The 20,704-nt window shown below is 47.8% G+C and overlaps 1 protein-coding gene across 5 annotated transcripts in view; it reads right to left on the bottom strand.

Moving 5' to 3' along the window:
* The window catches only part of LOC111146955 (ATP binding cassette subfamily C member 4), a 245,289-nt gene that overhangs the window by 186,470 nt on the left and 38,115 nt on the right, over window positions 1-20,704 (bottom strand). For 4 of the 5 annotated variants that reach the window (XM_022502714.1, XM_022502716.1, XM_022502715.1 and 1 more), the window contains exons 2-4: window positions 16,782-16,892; window positions 16,101-16,221; window positions 5,607-5,831 (exon numbers count right to left, since the gene is read on the bottom strand). In XM_022502714.1, coding sequence (XP_022358422.1) covers window positions 5,607-5,831; window positions 16,101-16,221; window positions 16,782-16,837 — 402 coding nt within the window. In that variant the 5' untranslated portion in view covers window positions 16,838-16,892. The remainder of the gene's footprint in view (window positions 1-5,606; window positions 5,832-16,100; window positions 16,222-16,781; window positions 16,893-20,704) is intronic. The other variant, XM_022502717.1, reaches the window with a different exon arrangement.

Genomic DNA, 20,704 nt, shown 5'->3' on the forward strand with positions numbered 1-20,704 from the left:
TTGGGGTGGCAGGGTGATGGACAGTGGGGAGGGTATGTGCTATGGGGATTGCTGTGAATTGTGTAAGACTGATGAATCACAGACCTGTACCCCTGAAACAAATACTACGTTATATGTATTAATTAAAAAAAAAAAAAAAATACCAAGTCAAAAACAAACAAACCTGAACCAAGGTTATCTAACACAGGCATTTTCTCTGTACTACGTGTCATGTTTATTCCACAAGACACATCACAGCCTTGTTGTACTCAGGAACACCAGACAAGCACCTTATCATTCTGTGTGGGGTCATTTAAAACAGCAAAATCACCAACAAGAAGCAAAGAAGAGCAAAAAACAGGCCCTACATATAAACAGCCAATGAGGGGTGCCTGGATGGCTCAGTGGGTTAAGCCTCTGCCTTCGGCTCAGGCCATGATCTCAAATCAGGGTCCTGGGATCGAGCCCTGTATCCGGCTCTCTGCTTAGCAGGGAGCCTGCTTCCCCCTCTCTCTCTGCCTGCTTCTCTGCCTACTTGTGATCTCTGTCAAATGAATAAAATCTTTTTTTAAAAAAAGCCCGTGAAAAGAACACTTTGTTTACAGTAGGACAGCTGAAACAAGGAGGCAACCCCAGCAGGGAATATGCGTATCAGAGGATATAAAATTTTAGTGACAACGTGCATGCCCACGAATGACTATGAAGGAGCTCCAGGCCTTGATTTTGGGGTTACAAATAAATTCCACAAGCAGGCAATCTGCAAACGCAGAATCTGTGAATGAGGGTTTCCTGTACATAAATTCTTGCCAAGACAGATCCACGACAGAGGATAAAAGGAAACTCGGATGTTGGGAGGAAGTCACTCATCTTACAAGTTCAACCAAAGAAAGATAAGTACTCTCAAAAACTATCCTGTGGGTAATTCTAAAGAGAGTGAAGATGAGATTTTAACCAGAATAAAGAGGATGGTCAAAATGATCTGTTCTGCAAGGAAGACTGCACCAAGGAACAAGGACAGAGAACCGTGTCCATGAGCTTGAAAGCTGACAGCTCCGGCTTTCCCTGGCATTCAGAGCAAACCAGCCATCAAGGTTCATTATGGAACTGCCACAGTTCTTCAAACTGGACCCAGAGTCAGGAAACCCATCAGGCTTAAGATCTTAAGGGCCCATCAGGCTTAAGATCTTCAGGAAAAACCTCTGTGCCATACGCATTTGGTAATACAAGAAAATCTCTGTACCACGGGACAAGACCATCCTGATTACAGAGAAGGCCATCCTGTGCGCCCAGGACTAGAGACCTAAAACATTCAGGCTCACCCGCACCCAAGCCTGAAGCCAAAGTCAGGTTGGCAACTGCGAGATCCGTTTCCACCTGCGATGGGGCTGAAGCTGCCATCTTCCCCCAGTCTGGCCCTGCCTGCTCTGCTCTGAGCTGGGAAAGCAGCCCCTTGAGATTTGAAGCTGGATATGTCCTGCTTCTTCTGTGGCCTGGACAAGAACAAAGACAGAAAAGAAGCCACTAGTCCCACTGCAGAGGTGACAGTAACCCATGCTGGGAATATGACCCATGACAGGCGGTGACTTCCTTAAAATGAGCAAGTATAGTGTTCAACACATCACTATGGTGAGGAACCTGTGTTCTTCATGTCAATCTGTTCACTTTCCAAAAGACACAGCCTGTGTTGCATAATCTCTTTATTTGGTTAAAAAAAAAAAAAAAAATGTCCTATAGATTTGAGGAAACTAAACAGACCTCCATGGGCCGTATCAAGAGACCACCAACCAGAATCACAGATCCAAACAAAACTCCACAGTTCATCCAAACTCCTCTTCATTTAGTCCTCATGTTTCACAGAAAAACCAATGACCAAGTGGGTAAGTAACATGACGCCGCCACTGTGGGAAAGGGTAAGGCAGTTCCTCAAAAATTTACCATCTAGTCCGGCCATTGCACTTTGGGGAAATGTCCCCAGAAAGTGCTGAAAATACGAACTTGAAGAGGGATCTGCCCTTCTATGTTCACAGCAGCTGTATTCACAATCACCGAAAAGTGGAGGCAAATCTCCCGAATGCCCACTGATAGAGGAATGAGCCCCGTCCATACAGTGGAACTGTCATCGGCCTCGAGAAGGAATTCAATTCTGACACGGGTGACAACAGGGATAAAACTTGAAGACATGAGGCTCTGTGACATGAGCCAGACACAAAAGAAGAAATACTGCATGAATCCACTTATATGAGGTACCTAGAAAAAGGGGACAAATTCAGAAACAGGAAGTAACACAGGGATGGCGGTGGGGGTAGGGGCCGGGGAGTTCAGTGTCTAGCGTGTACAGAGTCTCAGTCCGGGGAGACCAGAAAGTTCTGGAGATGAATGGTGGGATAGTGGTGACAGCCACACAACAGTGTGAATTTACTTAAATGTCACCGAACGGTCCCCTTAAAGAGTTAAAAGGGGAGGGCGCCTGGGTGGCTCAGTGGGTTAAGCCTCTGCCTTCGGCTCAGGTCATGATCTCAGGGTCCTGGGATCGAGCCCCGCATCGGGCTCTCTGCTCAGCAGGGAGCCTGTTTCCCCCTCCCCTTCTGCCTGCCTCTCGGCCTACTTGTGATCTCTCTCTCTCTCTGTTAAATAAATAAATAAAATCTTTAAAAAAAAAAAAAAAGAGTTAAAAGGGTAAATGTTAGGTTATGTGTATTTTACCACCATCAATCAAACAATAAGTAAATAAATAAATGCTCCAGGCACCTCATTAGCGGGCGACGCTCAACCACAGGGTTGTGAGTTCAGGCCCCACATTGGGTGCAGAACTTCCTTAAAAAATAAAAATCTTAAAAAGAAAAAGAAAAAAGCTCAAAAGCCAAGTGCAATTTTACCAAAGCGGGGCAAAGGTAAACAAGTCATAAGTCATTTTCTTGTAGGTTACATCCCACGACATCTTGCAATATTACGAACTTCTACTATGAACCCAGCAGCCATTCCAGTGACGACACCCGACCTGGTGCTCTCCCAGAACCAGGGATCAGGAGGTAGGGCCCTAGCCTAAGGCATGAATGTTCGGAGGGGCCTCTCAGAGGTTCGCTGAAGTGCCAGCTTCTGCCCTAAAGAGTCAGCCCACCTGCGGTGAAAAAGTGTCCTATTTCATCCCCTAGCAGGATTCTAGACACAAGGCAGTGTTTGAGGAGATCGGTCTTTCCCACGTTCCTGGCATTTCAGGTTACGCCTATGGTCTGACCCAAGCCAAGTCTTTTTAAGGGGACAATTCTTTCAGGCTAATCAAGCCAGCAAATTAACACCTTTGGGAGATGTTTACATGCAGCCAATGTGCCAGATCGGATCAGATTTCCCAAAGGCGAGTTCTAAACGTTAGTGGGGAGAGGAAGAAAAACAGGTGAACCACCACCACCTCACCTGGGCAGGAAAGAGCTTTGTGGGACTGAACCGTCCCCCCAAACCTGGCTCCCACGGTTAAGGTTCTCATAGTAGAGCCCTAGTGTAATTTCCTATTTATTTATGGGAGCAAAGCATGATCTAGCTAATTTATAGAGAAATCGGACCCGTCTCCTAAATGGGCGAAGGGACTACAACAGAATAAGCACGAGGAGGAGAAGGACAGCAACGAAGACGCCTTGACTGGGGCAGACAGGCAGCACTAACCATTTCCACATCACACAGGAGGCACATGAAGGTACATGTCACAGCCTCCACAGACACTGAGAAACCTCCGGCATGCCCACAATTCCAAGATTAATAGGACTCTGCTCAGAGGAAGAGCTGGAGGAGACATCTTGCGTTTTGCTAAGAAAAGTAGTCCTAAGAAACAGAAGCTCTAGATACGCAGAACTAGGTTAAAGAAGCAATATTTTAAATTTAAATTGTTTGACTTGAACTTCCAATAAGGATTTTTTTTTTAATAAGAATTGTATATATTGAGCACTGGCTGGCTCAGTCAGAAAAGCATGGGACTCTTGATCTCAGGGTCTTAAATTTGAGCCCACATTGGGTGTAAAGATTACCCAAAAATTAATTAATTAGTTAATCAATTGATTAAAAAGTATTGTATATAGTTAAGTCATATTTTGACAGATATACATTGAAAAATGAGTACTGCAGTCAAGCTAATATATCCATCACTCTACAAGCTTATCCTTCTGTGTGTATGGCGGGAATGCTTAAAATCGAACTCTCCTAGTAAATTTCAAGTATACAATAGAGTTAAAATGGAGTGTTTTTGTTTTTAAAGCAAACGGCCCAAAATAGAGAGCTATCCAGTTGTCACTTCTTCTGTCTATGGCAACTCCTTGGTAAAGACACCTGAAATCCTCACTCCCTCCATGATACTTCAGACCAGGGTGAACTATGGGAGAATTTTATGGCATTTCTCAATAAAAAATGCTGAACACATCAAATCGGGTCTTGTTATTGAAACAGCTACAATGTATACTAAATGAGAAGAACACAATGCCTAAAATAATAACTGAAATGGAAAGCAACATAAAGTACAACATAAGTTCTCTCAAAAATTACTAAAAACATTGTAAAATTTTAAGTTTCATCCCAAACATCAACTATTTTCTTTAATACTATTAAAAACAACCGGGGCGCCTGGGTGGCTCAGTGGGTTAAGTGTCTGCCTTTGGCTCGAGTCATGATCTCAGGATCCTGGGATCGAGCCCCATATCGGGCTCCCGGCTCAACAGGGAGTCTGCTTCTCCCTCTCCCTCTATCCTTCCTGCCCCCTGTCCCCCACTTATCCTCTCCCCCCTAAATAAATAAAATCTTAAAAAAAAAAAAAAAAAAAACATAACTACAGAACAGTGAATGTGTCTGACATGGATTCTATATTTTCCTCTAATTAACACAATTACACTGAACATGGTTAAGCGCTTCGTTTAAAAAATACAATTATTCCTTTTCTCAAACACAATCTGTTCTCTGAGATTTAATTTTACAGATCCAATTTCACAGACGGTCCCTTGTAAAATACAATTTTGATGTAAATGAAAGTTTTAATGAACAACAACAAAATTTCCATAAATACAACTCAGAGATTTAGGCATGACGACACTGGAAATTTCTCATGCCTCAATCAATTTGATCCTTATTTTTGATACTTATTTTTTAATTAGATTCCATTACCAGTAGAGTATTTTGCAACAGCCTGTAGCCAAATGTGATCAAAGGCAGGGGTGGTGATCTATCACAATAGATCAAATGTGATCTACTGATCACAATAGAAAACTTCCATCGTTTATCGGTAAAGTTCACTTAAAGGGGAAAAAAAAAAATTCCCCTGCTATATAACAAGATTCTCTGGTAAGGTATAAATGATTCCAGGGGGCACCTGGATGGCTCAGTCGGTCAAGAGTCTGACTCTTGATTATGACTCAGGCGCATGACCTCAGGGTCCGTCCGTCCTGAGACTGACCCTGCGAGAGGCTCCGCATCTAGTTCCGTGCTGGGTGTGGAGCCTGCCTAAGATTCTCTCTCTCCCTGTGCCCCTCCCCCACTGAAATAAATACATAAAAACAGAGATACTTTTTACAAAATATTTAATCTACAAACTTTCCCAAAATGTTTTGGATACTTGGGGTGAGGCAGGCGTCCTGCTACAAAATGACGCTTACCTTCTGATAAATCATGTGACACATGGCGACGCGCAGCCTCATGCCCGCGCACTGAACGTGGTAGAAGTACAGATGGTGCAGTATGGCCAGGATAAGCGTGCAGACAGTCAGTACCGTGGCGTAGATATAGGCTTCGTGCAAAGCCACAGCATTAGTAGGATCATGGTTTTCAAAATAATTAATAATTTTCCCCAAAAATATGGGCTGGATTATTTTGGTGCCTTCCTAAAAGGAAAGGAGAAAGTTGTAATTAGAAATACAGGTCCTACCAGTTTTTCTGAAGGTAGCTTTGCGTTTATGACAAGCATGTTAAAAAGGCATTTTAACAAAGTGCTACATTCATCACTAATCCCCAAAGAAAACAGAACTTTCTTTTATGTAAGACAACCAGATAATAGTTTAACCTTAAGCCAAAATTCTAAGTGCAAAAGTTTTAAAACTTTAGTTTCCTGTGCTTGGGGACACTGTGGGTGCTCAATGTTGCAACCTGTGTTTAGAACGCATTTGGTAGACTATCAGGTAAGTCTTGGCCCAAGATGAATAAGGAAAAATGGCAAAAGAAAGGTGTGGCGTGTGCTCACAGGTGGGCAGCCCAGCTCACTGCCTCCCTGCTGGGTCTCCGCCATCAACATCCCAGCCCAAAGCAAAGTCACGAATGGCTCATTCACGGGAGGTATGCTCTTACAACCTCCTTTCTGCATTAGAAGGGCTCTGGGGAACGGAGACACTGGTGCAAACACAGATCTGAGCCCAACCCCAAATTCCACATGTCAGTAGATCAAAAGAACGGAGTCCAACCTCCAACATGGGTTGGAGTAAGGAAATAGGACCAGGCTCAGGAGGCTCCCAGGCTCTCAGCCACAGGGGGCTCTGCTTTCAAATGTGTCTACCCCTAGAAGTTGAGCACTGCTGCCTTGGAGTCAAAAATTAAACTCCGCAGAAGGCAAGCTCAAAATAATGCCATCCATGGTTCGCCGTAAGCCATACATCGCAGGTGTTGGTTTTGAAGAATTTTAACAGGAACTCTTCCCTTCCCCAAAGCAAAAAATTAAAATCCTACACCACTGAGTTAAGGAAACGCTGGGGCTTACCTCCCAAATTAAGACGTAAGGAAAGCAATTTTTTTTTTTTTTTTTTTTTTTTTTTTGCCCTAAAACGAGAGGCAAAGAAACGTCAACCCTTGCCCTTCCGTGCCAAATGGCCACTCTACCCCACAACCTACATCTGCTCTTGTCAGGTACCATCAAAGAACGCCAAACACTCAGTGCAAATGCATGTCACCCAAAGTAAACACACAGACCTTCCACCACACTTCATCTAATGCCAAAAGTTTGGAAATCTTTCAAGAACTCCACTTTGAAACAAACATTTCCTCTTGGGCATTATTAACGCAGACGTGGCAACCAACCAACAGGTTCGCTTCTGGTGGCTCTCCTCTATCTATCCCGAGTGAGGAACCCACAGCACAGAAGGGCAAGGGAACCCCAAAAAGCCAAACCCGAGACGCAGCTAACATGCATTTTCTCCTCAACCAACCAGTGCCCCTTCAGGATATTGACAGAAAGCGGTTCCCGTCCCTGAGATGGATGTAACATTATGAACCCCAACACCACACGCATGCATACACCTGTTCTCAACCTTCACCGTCAGCCTCGCCTTTCAGGAGGTCATGGCCCTTTTGTACTACAAGGAAACGCTGCTCACGGAAGACAATCAGATCTCAAAAACACAAAGGCTCACTGCTGCGTGTCCAGCAGGCCCCATCTTTCATCCCAAGAAGCACTGAGTTTATGAAAGCAACCCGAATATAGCAGGCCACAGAACAGCTGATGGGATCACCGAGATGAAAATCTGGAGGCTAAAATGGTGAAGCGAGAACATCAAACTGTACACGTGGGCGGTCCCAGCCCAGGTCAGCAGCACATCACCCTGGGGCTGCCAACCGGGACCCCAGAGCTAACACCTGCTGGCCCAAACTTCCCTAAAACAGGATCGTCTCTGGGACTCAGTGCCTGTTGACTGGTCCTTGGCTCTCCATCTGAGCCTAGCATGGGTGTGGATATAGGAAAATACCATCAGAGTCACCCATCAGACAGAAAACAGACAGATGCAAATCCAGGGGGAAAGAACACAAATTAGGGACGCCTGGGTTTCTCGGTTGAGCAGCTGCCTTCAGCTCGGGTCATGATCCCAGCATCCTGGGATCGAGTCCCGCATCGGGCTCCTTGCTCAGCAGGGAGCCTGCTCCTCCCTCTGCCCCTGCCTGCCACTCTGTCTGCCTGTGCTCACTCTCTCTGACAAATAAATACATAAAATCTTAAATTAAAAAAAAAAAAAAAACACACAAAATAAAGGCAGGGCATTACCGCCAAACACTGGGATTTTTCTGCTGACAGTACTTAATAATTCATCAATCAAACACACTCACTAATGAGTAATGCCAGCTCGAGGCCCCTACCTCCCCACTCATCTGTCTATTCTTGATCCTTACCCTCAACTACGAAGAAATAAAACCAGGAAAATATGTATTATTAAACCTGAAAGTAACCATATTAAAACTTTCTGGAGAGCAGGAACGAGGTCAAAAATTACTTGAGCAAACACGCCCATCTTTTGACAGTCATCTCTGCCTGGTGAAGATTCTTCCCACAAACCAGCTGAGAATACGGTTTTTATTATTCCTTCACAAGATTTCTTCTTGACTGTAAAACCATAAGGGGTTTTTAGAAGAGCCCAATATGATACCACAACACCCCTTGGTTCAAGGTCCTATCAGAGTTTCAGAGTCTCTGAAGCAGGTACTTCTTAATGGAGCACTGGGCACTCAGCTCCCTGAAACACCAGACGTCTGAACCCTACTCTTGCTTCTTATTGGGGTAACTTATTACACGGCTAGATGCCACAACTTGCTCCATGCAGTGGAAACATTTCTTACCCAACCCCACCACGCCTGATCCAGGAGAAAAGAAAGCAAGCAGAGGAAACAGAAAGAAGCTATCAGACAAAGAGAAAATGATCGAGTCAAACCTAACAGCCAAAAGGTCAGCCTGTTTAGAACAGTCCCTCCCAACTTCCTGCTTTCTCCCATAAAAGAGCGTTGGGCGGACTGGCCTACGGTTTGGCCAGAGCTTGTTTGTCCCAGAATGCAACAGGCTGCCATTCCTGAATAAACCCTTTTTGCTGGTAATGTAAGTGGGAAGTTCTATGTTAAGGTTAACAGGGGAAAAGCAGTGAATGAACCCAAGAAGAATGAGAACCCCCACATTCTGTGACCATCCAGTCAATTAACAGCTCTTGAGCAACGATCACGAACAGCACTCCTCACATCACCCACACGAGAAAGACAAGCAGACAGGAGGTACCTAATCAGCGAGGCCCACCAACAGACCTACCAAATCAATCGGCAAAGGAGAAGGGAAGGGGAAAAAAATTGAGTCAGATCCAGGTTCTAGATCTACCCACTAATTCAAGGTTCCAGAAGAACACATTCCATGACACAGAGCCTAAGGTATGGGCCATGTCCTGACTATGGGGATCTCTCGAGGACAAACAACTTGGTGTCGAGTATTAGATTTGAAAAAATAAATAAAATTATAGTGAAAGAGAATGGAAAGGAACCTAGACAACCACTGCCAACCAAATGCACCTGATCTGGATATGGATTCAAACTGCAAGGGAAAAAAGGAAAAAAGGAAAGAAAGAAAGAAAGAAAGAAAGAAAGAAAGAAAGAAAGAAAGAAAGAAAGACAGAAAGGAAGGAAGAAAGGAAGGAGAAAGAAAGAAAGAAAGAAAGAAAGAAAGAAAGAAAGAAAGAAAGAAAGAAAGAAAGAAAGAAAGAAGAGATAGGAAGGAAGGAAGAAAGAGAAAGAAAGAAAGAATGAGAGAAAAAAAGAAAGATGAGATCTAGCTAGATACTGATGGTTTCTAGGATCAGTGTTAATGATCATGCATAATAATGGCTTTAGATTATATAGGGGAAAGAGTCCGTTTAAAGACACATTCTAAAATACAGATGAGGGGGCACCTGGGTGGCTCAGTTGTTAAGCATCTGCCTTTGGCTCAGGTCATGATCCCTAGGTCCTGGGACCGAACCCGTACCGGGCTCCCTGCTCAGCAGGAAGCCTGCTTCTCCCTCTCCCACTCCCCCTGCTCATGTTCCCTCTCTCTGTGTGTCTCTCTCTGTCAAACATATAAATAAACAAAATCTTTTAAGAAATTAAATAAATAAAATGAAATACAGATAAAATGATGCAGTACCTAAGAACTGCTTGGAAATACTCTTGGGAAGTAAGAGAGTGAGTGGGGTACAGAAGGGTCAAGACCGGTCATGAGCTGATACCCACTGAGGCTGGCTTAGGGGGACAGGCAAGCTTAATCTGCAGGAGAAGAATAGCCATTTTCCCTCAACCCTTCTGAGCTCTGGCCTGAGAAACTATAATAAAAGACAGATTAACAGGAGAGAAACAAACACAAGTTTATCAACAGGTATACCTCCGGCATATATGGGAGAGCCCCAGGAAAACGGAGTAACCCCCAGGGCCAGAGCCACCGCCATGGGGGTGTTTAACTGGAAAAGCATGGGAAACGGGGAAGGCTGACTGTGCTGACTGAGTTCTCTGCTGACAGGACTCTCTTGTGATTCAGAGCCACCGTCGTCTGCCTGGCACAAAGAGGGAGACATTCTTACAAACATAGGTCTCCTTTATAAAATTAACTGTCCCTTACAGAAGGGTAACTTCTGCTCTGTTTCCAGAATTTCTGTGACTGATGCTTCTCAAAACCAATCTTCTCAGGGGCACCTGGCTGGCTCGGTTGGTGGAACATGAGACTCTTGGCCTCAGGGTTGTGATTTCGGGCCCCACACTGGGCATGGAGCCAGTTTAAAAAAAAAAAAAAAAAACTGTTTAATAAGCACAAAATAATCTGTAGCCCAAAGTGGCATATTCTGGGATGGCATACTCTGCTATCCTTCCATCATATTCTAGGCTTGTTATTTTTAAGTGTTCCTAAAAAGTGACAGGGGCAGTGGGGGAGAAACCATGTGTGTGAACACGTATGAAGCAGTGGACACTGTAGCACAGAACCATTGTCAGAGAAAAAACACCTCCTCTCAGCTCTCTGCCCATCGTGGGCGGTGGCCCTGGCAGAAGAAGGAGTCAGGGCAGAAGGCAACAGGCACTCGTCTGGCAGTCGGAACATTTTGCTTCAGAAACCAGGCCGGTGACTTGCACGTCCCATGACCTAAGTCCTCCCATGCCCTCTTGTGCCGCCGTATCCTTATCCCTGGAAATTCCTGCCTGGTGTACCTCAGAGGGATCCAGGGACAGGTAAATGGGATGCACGAGCCCATGGTGTCCGAACACCAGCATCGCAGTCAGTACAAACTAAGCTCACGCTCATTATAGACGAGTCCCAAGATGAGACCCAGTCCACTCTTCAGGCAGAGACCGGTTTTGCACACGGCTTGGAAAACCCACAGCTCCCCAACAGGCAACAATGGGAGAACAGGAACTCTTGAGAAAAGTTGCTCATAAAGCCAACTTTTCTAAGGAGTTGCCAGAAGTTTTTTGGTTTTTTGGTTTTTTGGTTTTTTTAATTTAACCATTTTGAATGGTTAAATGCAACCAGCAGCCACTCCTCAGCCCTCTGGGTTAGAAAGAGGGGAAGGGAGTTTGGAACTGAGTAGGGACATAAATGCACAAAGGTCTGGGACAACACTCAAGGAATCAGCCTTGAGGAGAAGCACAAATGACATGGGGGCGGGGGGGGGGGGGGGGACACACGACTCAAAAGGATTTGGTTTACTTCTTGCCCAGCAGTTGAGTTCCAGCCCTCAGATGAAGACAAACCTTTGCCTCCCTGCAGCCTCTACCTGGACCAGAAACCACTGGCAAAAGTGGCCCCAGACAAAGGCCAAGTCACTGTCACAGAGAAGGGCCCAGGCAGTGTGGGGAGGGAGTCTCTGCTGCTGTCTGCCCGGTAAAGAGCCTTCAGGCGCCTCCTCCCCACCCCCACGGCTCTGGGCAGGAGGACCCTTGCTCTGTCCCCACGGAGATGCACACAGGGGCCGGGCGCCCAGGGAGCCTGCTGGCTGCTCCAGCCCGGTTCCTGCCCGCACGCAGGAACGCCCCCGCGCTCAACATCGGCTCAGAGCTTGTTTCTGCGAGCCTCACAGGCGTTCAGTTCTCACAGGACCGAGATGTTCACTCCTTTGAAATCCAACCTCCAAAGCCTCGCCCCCACCTGCATCGCCCTGCCTCTCCCCACTGGCGGCTGCCAGGAGCGCCCGGGGAAGGCCCTGCCCATGCGTTGCTTGGGAACACTCCAGTGCTTGCAAACCGCAGATAATCCGTGAGCTGCAAGCTTTTGAGAAAATCCTACCACTGAGTTTAGATCTTCCACTCCCTAAAATACGAAGGCCAACAAGCAGCAGGAAAGATCACAAAATGGGAAACTGCTTCGTTAAATCAACTATTACACTAGCCCGCAACCCATGAAATGCAGAAAGTACCTTTAACTACTGAAAACCCGGAACAGCACCTCAGAGTGATTCTGAACTGCAGCAGAGCCTTACCAGCTCTGGCGCACAAAATCATTTCTCGTGTCTCCAAAACAGCATTGTGCCAACAGACGAGTCTAGAAAAGCCAGAGAATTTTGTGGGATTTCAGACTTCTTTTGCTGCCAGAAAAAATTCAAGGTTTAGGAGCACTTGGGTGGTTCAGTCTGTTAAGTGTCTGTCTTCAGCTCAGGTCGTGATCCCAGGGTCCTGGGATCGAGTCCCATGGGGCTCCCTGCTTCTCCCTCTCCCACTCCCCCTGCTTGTGTTCCCTCTTTTGCTGTGTCTTTGTCAAATAAATAAATAAATAAAATATTTTTTTTTTTATTTTTAATTTAAAAAAAAATTCAAGGTTTACTTCTGGTTGTACTCTCACACCGTGGGCTGCCAGAGTGCCGGCCACCAAGACGCAGAGCCCTGGCATCCTCTCAAAGACACAATGGGAACACCCAGCATGGCCACCGAATCGTTTTCTAGTGGAAACCACCAAGATATTGACTGCGTCACAGCACAAAGCAGTGAGTGTCCTCCCAGTAGGAGCCCAGCATCCCCACACCGGGTGTGTGTGCCCCCCACCCTGCTGGGTTCCACCGCAGACTGTCACTGTGCGGCCCCAGGCCGGCGGCACGCCCTGCGTCTGGGGGATCGGCCACACACCAGTGACCTGGGGTCCTCATCCTTACCCAGCAAGTGCAAACCCACCCGAGACCCGCAGCCACCATCTCTCCTAGGGGAGCCAGGGGCACCTGCGAGTCACAACAGAGAGAGCTCTGCCTCTGCCTGGATCACCGGAGTCCCATCAGAGGCCCCAGGCTTCCTGCTGGTCAGTCTCCAGGAGCTCATCAAGAGCGGGGTCTTCCACACGTGCGGGACTGTTTACGAACTCAGGCACCAGGGCGGCCCCACCCGCATCCACGAAGGGACCGTCAAGAGTAGAAGGGGGCCTTCTGAAGTCTCCGGGCCCATCTACAGACGCCACAGGTGTCCGCCCTAGCCATCTCCAGCAGCCAGGAGACACCGACACCAGAGCTCTGCCCAAATTTACTGTCCCCGGTCTGACTTCCTACCCAGGGAGTTCTTAGCATCCTATGTTCATGTGCAAGCCAAGTTCAAGATGCACGTGTTGGAGACCCTGCAGTCTGAGCTCTTGACAAGCCTTCTTGCCACCGGGTGAGCTACCAGTCGTGGACGTGGTCAGGCTCATGGTCTAAAGTCGGAGCACCCGCGGCCCAATCGCGGCTCTGTCCTCCATGCTCTGTGGGACCCTGGGCACTCCATGGAACGACCTGGCACTATGCAGCCTCTTTCCTCCAGTGTGGAGAAAAGCGATACTCACCCTCTCGTCTGAGCCGCCCAAAGGAATGAAAGTATTATCACATGTAGATCTTTTTTTTTTTTTTAAGATTTCTTAAAGTTATTTTTTTGACAGAGAGAGAGACAAAGCAAGCATAAACATAAGCAGGGGGAGAGGGAAAAGCAGACTCCCTGCTGAGCAGGAAGCCCAATGCAGGGCTCGATCTCAGGACCCTGCAATCATGACCTAAGCCGAAGGCAGATGCGTGACCTGTGGAGTCAGCCGGGTGCCCCCTTTCAGCAGTTTCTGAGATTTCTCAAGTACTCATTACTACACTACTACTATTACTACAGCCCTACACCACTGCCAGTACTGTTGTGGCCCCTGCTGCCACCACCAGGAGAACGAGCCCCTGCCGAAACTGCTACTACCAGTGCTATTACCACTCGCAGGAACGACTACTGTTGTTGCCGTGACTACAGAATACGAGCTTCTGCGGCGGCCAGCAACACTACCACCGACTATGTCTCTGCGGCCCCTGCAGCTGGCAGTAGTAGTAATACTACACCGAGTAGAGTGTATATACACGGAGTATAGTGCAGTGTAATACACGTAGGCAGCGGCCCACAACAGCGAGGAAAACCAGAAGCTTGAGAGCCGCAACCTTCAGCTTCTTCAGCCCTGGGCAGCCAACAGAAAGGAGAGAACCAGAGGCTGCAGAGGCAGGCCTGCTCCGGATACGATCCAGCACCGGACTCCAAGGACACGGGTCCCTGCCCACGCCCAAGCAGACAGGGGACATGGGCCCCAGGCACATGCCCAGGCTCCGAGGCCACGCGACAAGTCGACTCCACCAGCACTCTGCTCTGGAAGGTCAGCAGCCACATCTCCTCGGAAATCCCGCACCCACCGGCCACAATAAACCCCAGCTTGTCACCCTGTGTATTTCGAATGGAGACCTATAGTGACGGCATAGAAACACCATCACTGGGACATCAGTACACAGGTCAAAGCCAGGCTGGGACAGCCTCAGGGTGTCCTGTCCCCTCTCCCACCCCCACCCCCGCCCCCAGACAGTCCTGCTGCTTTGCATCTCCACCCGGCCCCGTCACAAGCCACAGCAGATCTAGATGCTGCTCGGTGTCCCATGTATTCGCCCCCACCCTCTGGCCAACCCCCTTTGTCATCCAGGGCAACTTCAGTCTCCCAGAACCATCCGTCCCCTGTCGCCTGACTGACTGGTTTGCTGCAGTTACACAGGGCAGGGATCACGCACCTTCCCACTGCTCTTCGATACAACAGAGCCTTTAAGCAGACAAACCAGCCAGCCCACCCACCTCACGCCCAACAAAACACACTTATGACAACTCACCGCCCTTCTCCACCTAAAACCACCTTTTCACGGCAACCGCAACTCCCACCCCTACGACTCTCCTACACTCACACGCCCATCAACGTCCCTAGGGCAGGATGATGGTGCGACAGAGAGCGGGGCCAGCCAGGTGGAGCGGAGGCACCCTTCCAGCAGCCCACAGCCCGGACCAGTAGGCGCTCACGGCTCTCACTGGCACTATGCCCAGGAGAACACAATTTTACTGGATAAGCTTGACTGAGGCCCATCGGGCTAATGGAGTCACCGACCTCCTGGCTTTTTGCCTTTGCTCTTCCATTCCAGATCACTCCTAGAGTAGCTGCCGTGTCACGCTACCAAAGCTCCCTCTTCCAAGCAGCGATCCACGCCAATAGTTAGCGACAGGAAACCAGAATAGGGTGGGGCCCGAAGCCTCCAGAATTCATGGAGCCAGAGCTCCTCCACCGAGGGGGTTTTGGCTCAGAACACGTGTCCAGCTGGAAAGGGGGCAGCCCAGAGAACAAGGCACCCTTGAAAGCTCTGGCCAGCTCCAGCCCAGACACAGGGCCCTGAGTTCTGGTCCCCTGGAAGGGGAAACACAAGAAAACCTGCTCGGGGAAAGCATTTATCAGATTTGGCCTGGTCAAGTTCACTGTAATTTGCTAAACACCTAATAAACTGTTTCATGTTATTCTGGGCTCTGACCCAAATTTACTTCCTCCAAATCAGAAGGCACATATTCCTTGAGGCTGGGGAGTCTTCTCTGGGTCAAGGGTCACTCTTTTTCTTTTTTTTTTTTAAGACTTTTTATTAATTTCTTTGACGGAGAGGGATACAGTGAGAGAGGAAACACAAGCAGGGGCAGTGGGAGAGGGAGAAGCAGGCTCCCGCTGAGCAGAGAACCCGATGCGGGGCTCGATCCCAGGACCCTGAGATCATGACCTGAGCCAAAGGCAGATGCTTAACCATCTGAGCCACCCAGGCAAGGATCTCTCTTAGCATTTATAACATTTACTGAGAGCCAATAGCATCCTAACAGGGCATAAAACTTCTGGGCCCCATCCTCCCACAATACGGCCTTTCAATTCGTTAAAAGAAAAATAGTAATGCCTCCCACCCGAGTATCCGCCCATTCTGAAGATGAGCACAACCGCTGAGCCACAGGCATCACATTTCCTAGATGTGCGCTCTCCTCAGACGCTGCGGTCACTTGCCTCTGTCCCCAAGTATGCCGCCCACCTCAGTGCCCACCCACACGAGGAAAACAACACACGAGCCCATGAAAGCTTTCACCTCAATGAGCGTAAAAACTCCCAGAACTACATAGGATTTCCAGTAACACTTTATGATGGCTTTCGTTAAAGAAGGCTTCCGTGCATCTTTCTCGGCTCTCGAAACTTCTTTATCCCAGCACCTGTGAGGAGAAAAACCAAGCACGATGAGAAACAGCTTGTCTGACCAGAAGGCAGAACAGGGGAGGTGGCTGACAGCCCCCCCGGGGCTGCCTCCCTGGCCCTGGATAACTGTTTGCAGCCCCCGGCCATCATGAAAGACGTGTGGGGCGGAATCTGAAACAGCAGAAAAAACATGCCTTGTGGGGAATAGTTTCAGTCTCAGGAAACAAGTCGCGGCCAAGCGTGGCTGGACTAACAGCGCCAGGCACAGGCCAGGAAGCCAGACAGGCACAAAGACGGCCTCCTCCGGCGAGACCATCTCTGGGGACAGAGCCTGGTATCCAGGGCCTTTGAGGCTGGCAAGCTCCACACCACAAAAGCACAGGAAAGACAGGTCATCCCCGAGCCACCAAAGGAGGCTAAGCCTGGGGACAGCCTAGGGGGAGGGCAGGGCACAACAGGAGGGAAGGAGGCTCCAGAAGGGCCTAGGGGAAGGCAGAAACCCTCTCAAACCATGAGACACTCACTTAGAAGAAATTCTCACTCCTCTGTACCCTTCTCCTTCCCGCCTGGGGCTTACCCTTGCAACTCCTCTCCCAGATGCTTCGAGCGATCTTCTGGAAGCACCGAATACATGTCATCTTCCTCTAACCTCCGTTTGTGCCCAATTTTAAACAAGGGGTTCAGCCACCTGTGAAGAATTAAGACAAATTAGGCATCTGTCTAATTAGAATCCCACATTGATGGGGTTTAAAAAAATCTATAAAACAAAATAGCATATGATTTCACTTCTGTGTAGAATCTAAAAACACTGGAAACAGACCCATCAATACAGAAAACAAACGGATGTTGCTGGAGGGACGGGGGAAGGGAGTGTGCAACAAAGAGGGGTTGGGGGTGCAGGCTTCCAGTTACAGAGCACGAGTAAGTCACAGGGAGGAAAGGCACAGCATAGGGAATCGAGTCAGCGGTGTTGTAATTGTGGTGTGTGGTGGCAGACGGCAGCCACACCTGGGGTGAGCACAGCACAACCCACGGAGTCATCAAAGGGCAACATGGCACAGCTGAAACAAATGTGACAACGTGGGACAACTACACTTCAGTTTTTTGAAGGTCTACATTAGAGATATTGGGAAGGAATGAATACGTGCTTACACACATACACACGCGTACGCGCCAACAAAGCTCTATCCACTGAGAAGTCCCAGAAGCAGGGACATACCAGAAGTAAAAAGTATACTCTATGACCCAGCAATCGCACTCCTGGGTATTTACCCCAAAGATACAGATGTAGTGAAAAGAAAGGCCATCAGTACCCCAATGTTCACAGCAGCAATGGCCACGATAGCCAAACTGTGGAAGGAACCGAGACGCCCTCCAACAGACAAACGGATAAAGAAGATGTGGTCCATATACACAATGGAATATTACTCAGCCATCAGAAAGGATGGATACCCAGCTTTTCCATCAACGTGGATGGAACTGGAGGAGATTATGCTGAGTGAAATAAGTCAAGCAGAGAGAGTCAATTATCATATGGTTTCACTTACTTATGGAGCATAAGGAATAACATGGAGGACATTAGGAGAAGGAAAGGAAAAGTGAGTTGGGGGAAATCGGAGAGGGAGACAAACCATGACAGACTATGGACTCTGAGAAATAAACTGAGAGTTTTGGAGGGGAGGGGGTGGGAGGATGGTTGTCCCAGTGATGGGTATCAAGGAGGGCTCCATATTGCATGGAGCACGGGGTGTTCTATGTGAACAATGAATCTTGGAACACGACATCAAAAACTAATGATGTACTATATGGTGACTAACATGATAAAAAATAATATAGGAGCGCCTGGGTGGCTCAGTGGGTTAAAGCCTCTGCCTTCAGCTCAGGTCATGATCTCAGGGTCCTGGGATCGAGCCCTGCATCGGGCTCTCTGCTCGGCAGGGAGCCTGCTTCCCTTCCTCTCTCTCTGCCTGCCTCTCTGCCTACTTGTGGTCTGTCTCTGTCAAAGAAATAAATAAAAATCTTTAAAAAAAAAATATATATATATATATATAAATGTATTCTGGGGCCCAAATCTTGGATTTTTTTTTTTTTACCATACATAGTTACAAAAAGTTTTTCTTATGATGAGAACTTTTAAAAGCTACTCTCTTAGCAACTTTCAAACTAATGATGTACTATATGGTGACTAACATAACGTAATAAAAAATAATATAAAAAAATGTATTCTGGGGCCCAAATCTTGGATTTTTTATTTTTTTTACCATACATAGTTACAAAAAAAGTTTTTCTTATGATGAGAACTTTTAAAAGCTACTCTTAGCAACTTTCAAATACACAATACAGAATTATTAACTATCGTCAGCATGTCGTCCATGACATCACCACGACTTAATTTTATAACTAGATGTTTGTGCCTTTCAGCCCCCTTCACCCAGATCTGAGTACTTTCCTACCTTTCTTCCCTAAGTAAGGAACCAGGTCTCCTAAAAATGTCCGATTCCAAGGTTGGGGAGGTTTATGAGCGCCCCTAACGATTAGCTTTCCTAACTGTAATTTAAATGCCTGACATTAACCTTTTGATTGCCAGGGCAGCCACTTCAAAGATGTCCGTCTCAAAGGAAGACATTGCCAGCCATACGAAATAAAGAGCCAGGCCACCCGGACAGTAGCTAGTGGTCCCTCCTCTTTTAGGACGCTCACGTTGACCTAGATAACTGACCCTCTGGCCACTGGCTTTTCCATTCCTGGGCTTTAATTCCCTCTTATGTTTTAAATTCACCAATAAAGAGTGAACTCACGAAACTCCAGGCACCCCACTCCTCGACAGAAGGAGTAAAGGCAGAAGCCCAGGGGCGCTTGGGTGGGTCCGTCGTTAAGCGTCTGACTTCAGCTCCTGTCACGGTCCCAGAGTCCCGGGATCGAGTCCCGCATCGGGCTCCCTGCTCAGCAGGAAGCCTGCTTCTCCCTCTCCCATGCCCCCTGCTTGTGTTCCCTCTCTCACTGTCTCTCTCTCTGTGTCAAATAAATAAATAAATAAAATCTTTAAAGGTGGAAGCCCAGATCCCAGTGTGTGTGCCTGCATGCTCCCAGCAGCTGGCCCATGTGGGCCCCAGGCACGCTCCAGGCACGCCCTGCACCCTGTAGGACCCGTGAGTAATAGACCTCTTTTCTTAAGTTCCCTAAAGGCCATTGCTGAGACCCGACTTGCAACCCCAGGAAACTGCAAGGGCTGGTCTGGCCACAGGCATAGCTGCTAGAGCAAAACGCCTACAGGGCCTGGTGCGGAGTGCCCCCAGGGGCGAGCAGGGTCCAAGTCATTCCTAGAGACAGCGCCTCTTCCACAGGCTGACACCAACACAGGACAGGCAGAGAGAAGTACAAGACGGGCCTGGAACGTCGCACACCATAAAACAAGGAAGCGCTCCGGGAATCACGAGGATGTGCCTGAAGGCCAGAGGAGACAGCTCGAAGGGCTCTCGCCAGACAAATCCAGGATACTTCCAGCATCAAATAAATAAATAGCAATGAGTCACACCATCAAGGAACAGAAGAATCCATGAATCCTTACTGCCACATAAACGGGAGGGACGGCAAATTCTAGAATGCAAATACAGAAGGAACCGCGGAATTAGGGAATGACCAATGAAGTTAAAACTCATGGGTCAAAGCGTGATGTGCACCACGGAATTTATATAATTTCAATGAGCTCTACAAGTTACTAATTATGAAAAGCAAACAACCATACCAAAGATCTACAGAGCCCTAGCAGATGGATTATATGTTCCAGAAATGACAATAATGAACGCAGACACAGCCCAGAAGTGAACAGCATCTCACTGATGTTGCCAGTAAGGACATTCCAGAGGCCAGACGACAACTCGGGAAAGTAGACCTCCTTCCTATTTCTCTTATTCAGGGCCTTATCCCTAGCACAATACGGGGCACCGAAGGGCAGCTCAGGAATGTTTCGCTGTTGAATCAATGAATTCCATGAATCACAAAGGAAGCAAAGAGAGAAACTGAGCTTCAGGTTTTGCTAATCCTGGTAGCTTGGTGCCCCTGAAGAACCCCAGTCCAGGAGGTGAAGGCTGGGCTCTAGCCCCAGCAACGGTACTGGGGACCCCACGGTCCGGGACTGCTCCCCGCTCCAAGATCAGGACCTCCACGACTGTGTGTGGGTCAGCCAATACCTCTGCATCTCAGTTTCCTTCCCAGACAAAAGCATCAATCCGTGTGAGCTTTCCCACCAAACAGGTTTGAACCGTACTGGGTGGTTTTCCCTGTGGAAAATGCTGAGGCAATTAGCAGTGGGACGTACCCAGATGATGACACTGTGCCCTGAAAGGCTATCTTTGAAATTCTGCTGGCAGAGGAAAAGATGCTCATCACTGAAGAAAAGGAAATCCAAACCCCAGTGAGACAGAACCTCACACATAGGAGCATGGCGACCATCAAAAAAGAAATACTTAACGAGTTTGGCGAGGATGTGGCAGAGCCCTT

This window comes from Enhydra lutris, unplaced genomic scaffold (assembly GCF_002288905.1).
Source record: "Enhydra lutris kenyoni isolate GAN:26980312 unplaced genomic scaffold, ASM228890v2 scaffoldscaffold15, whole genome shotgun sequence".
Classification (NCBI taxonomy): Eukaryota; Metazoa; Chordata; class Mammalia; order Carnivora; family Mustelidae; genus Enhydra; species Enhydra lutris.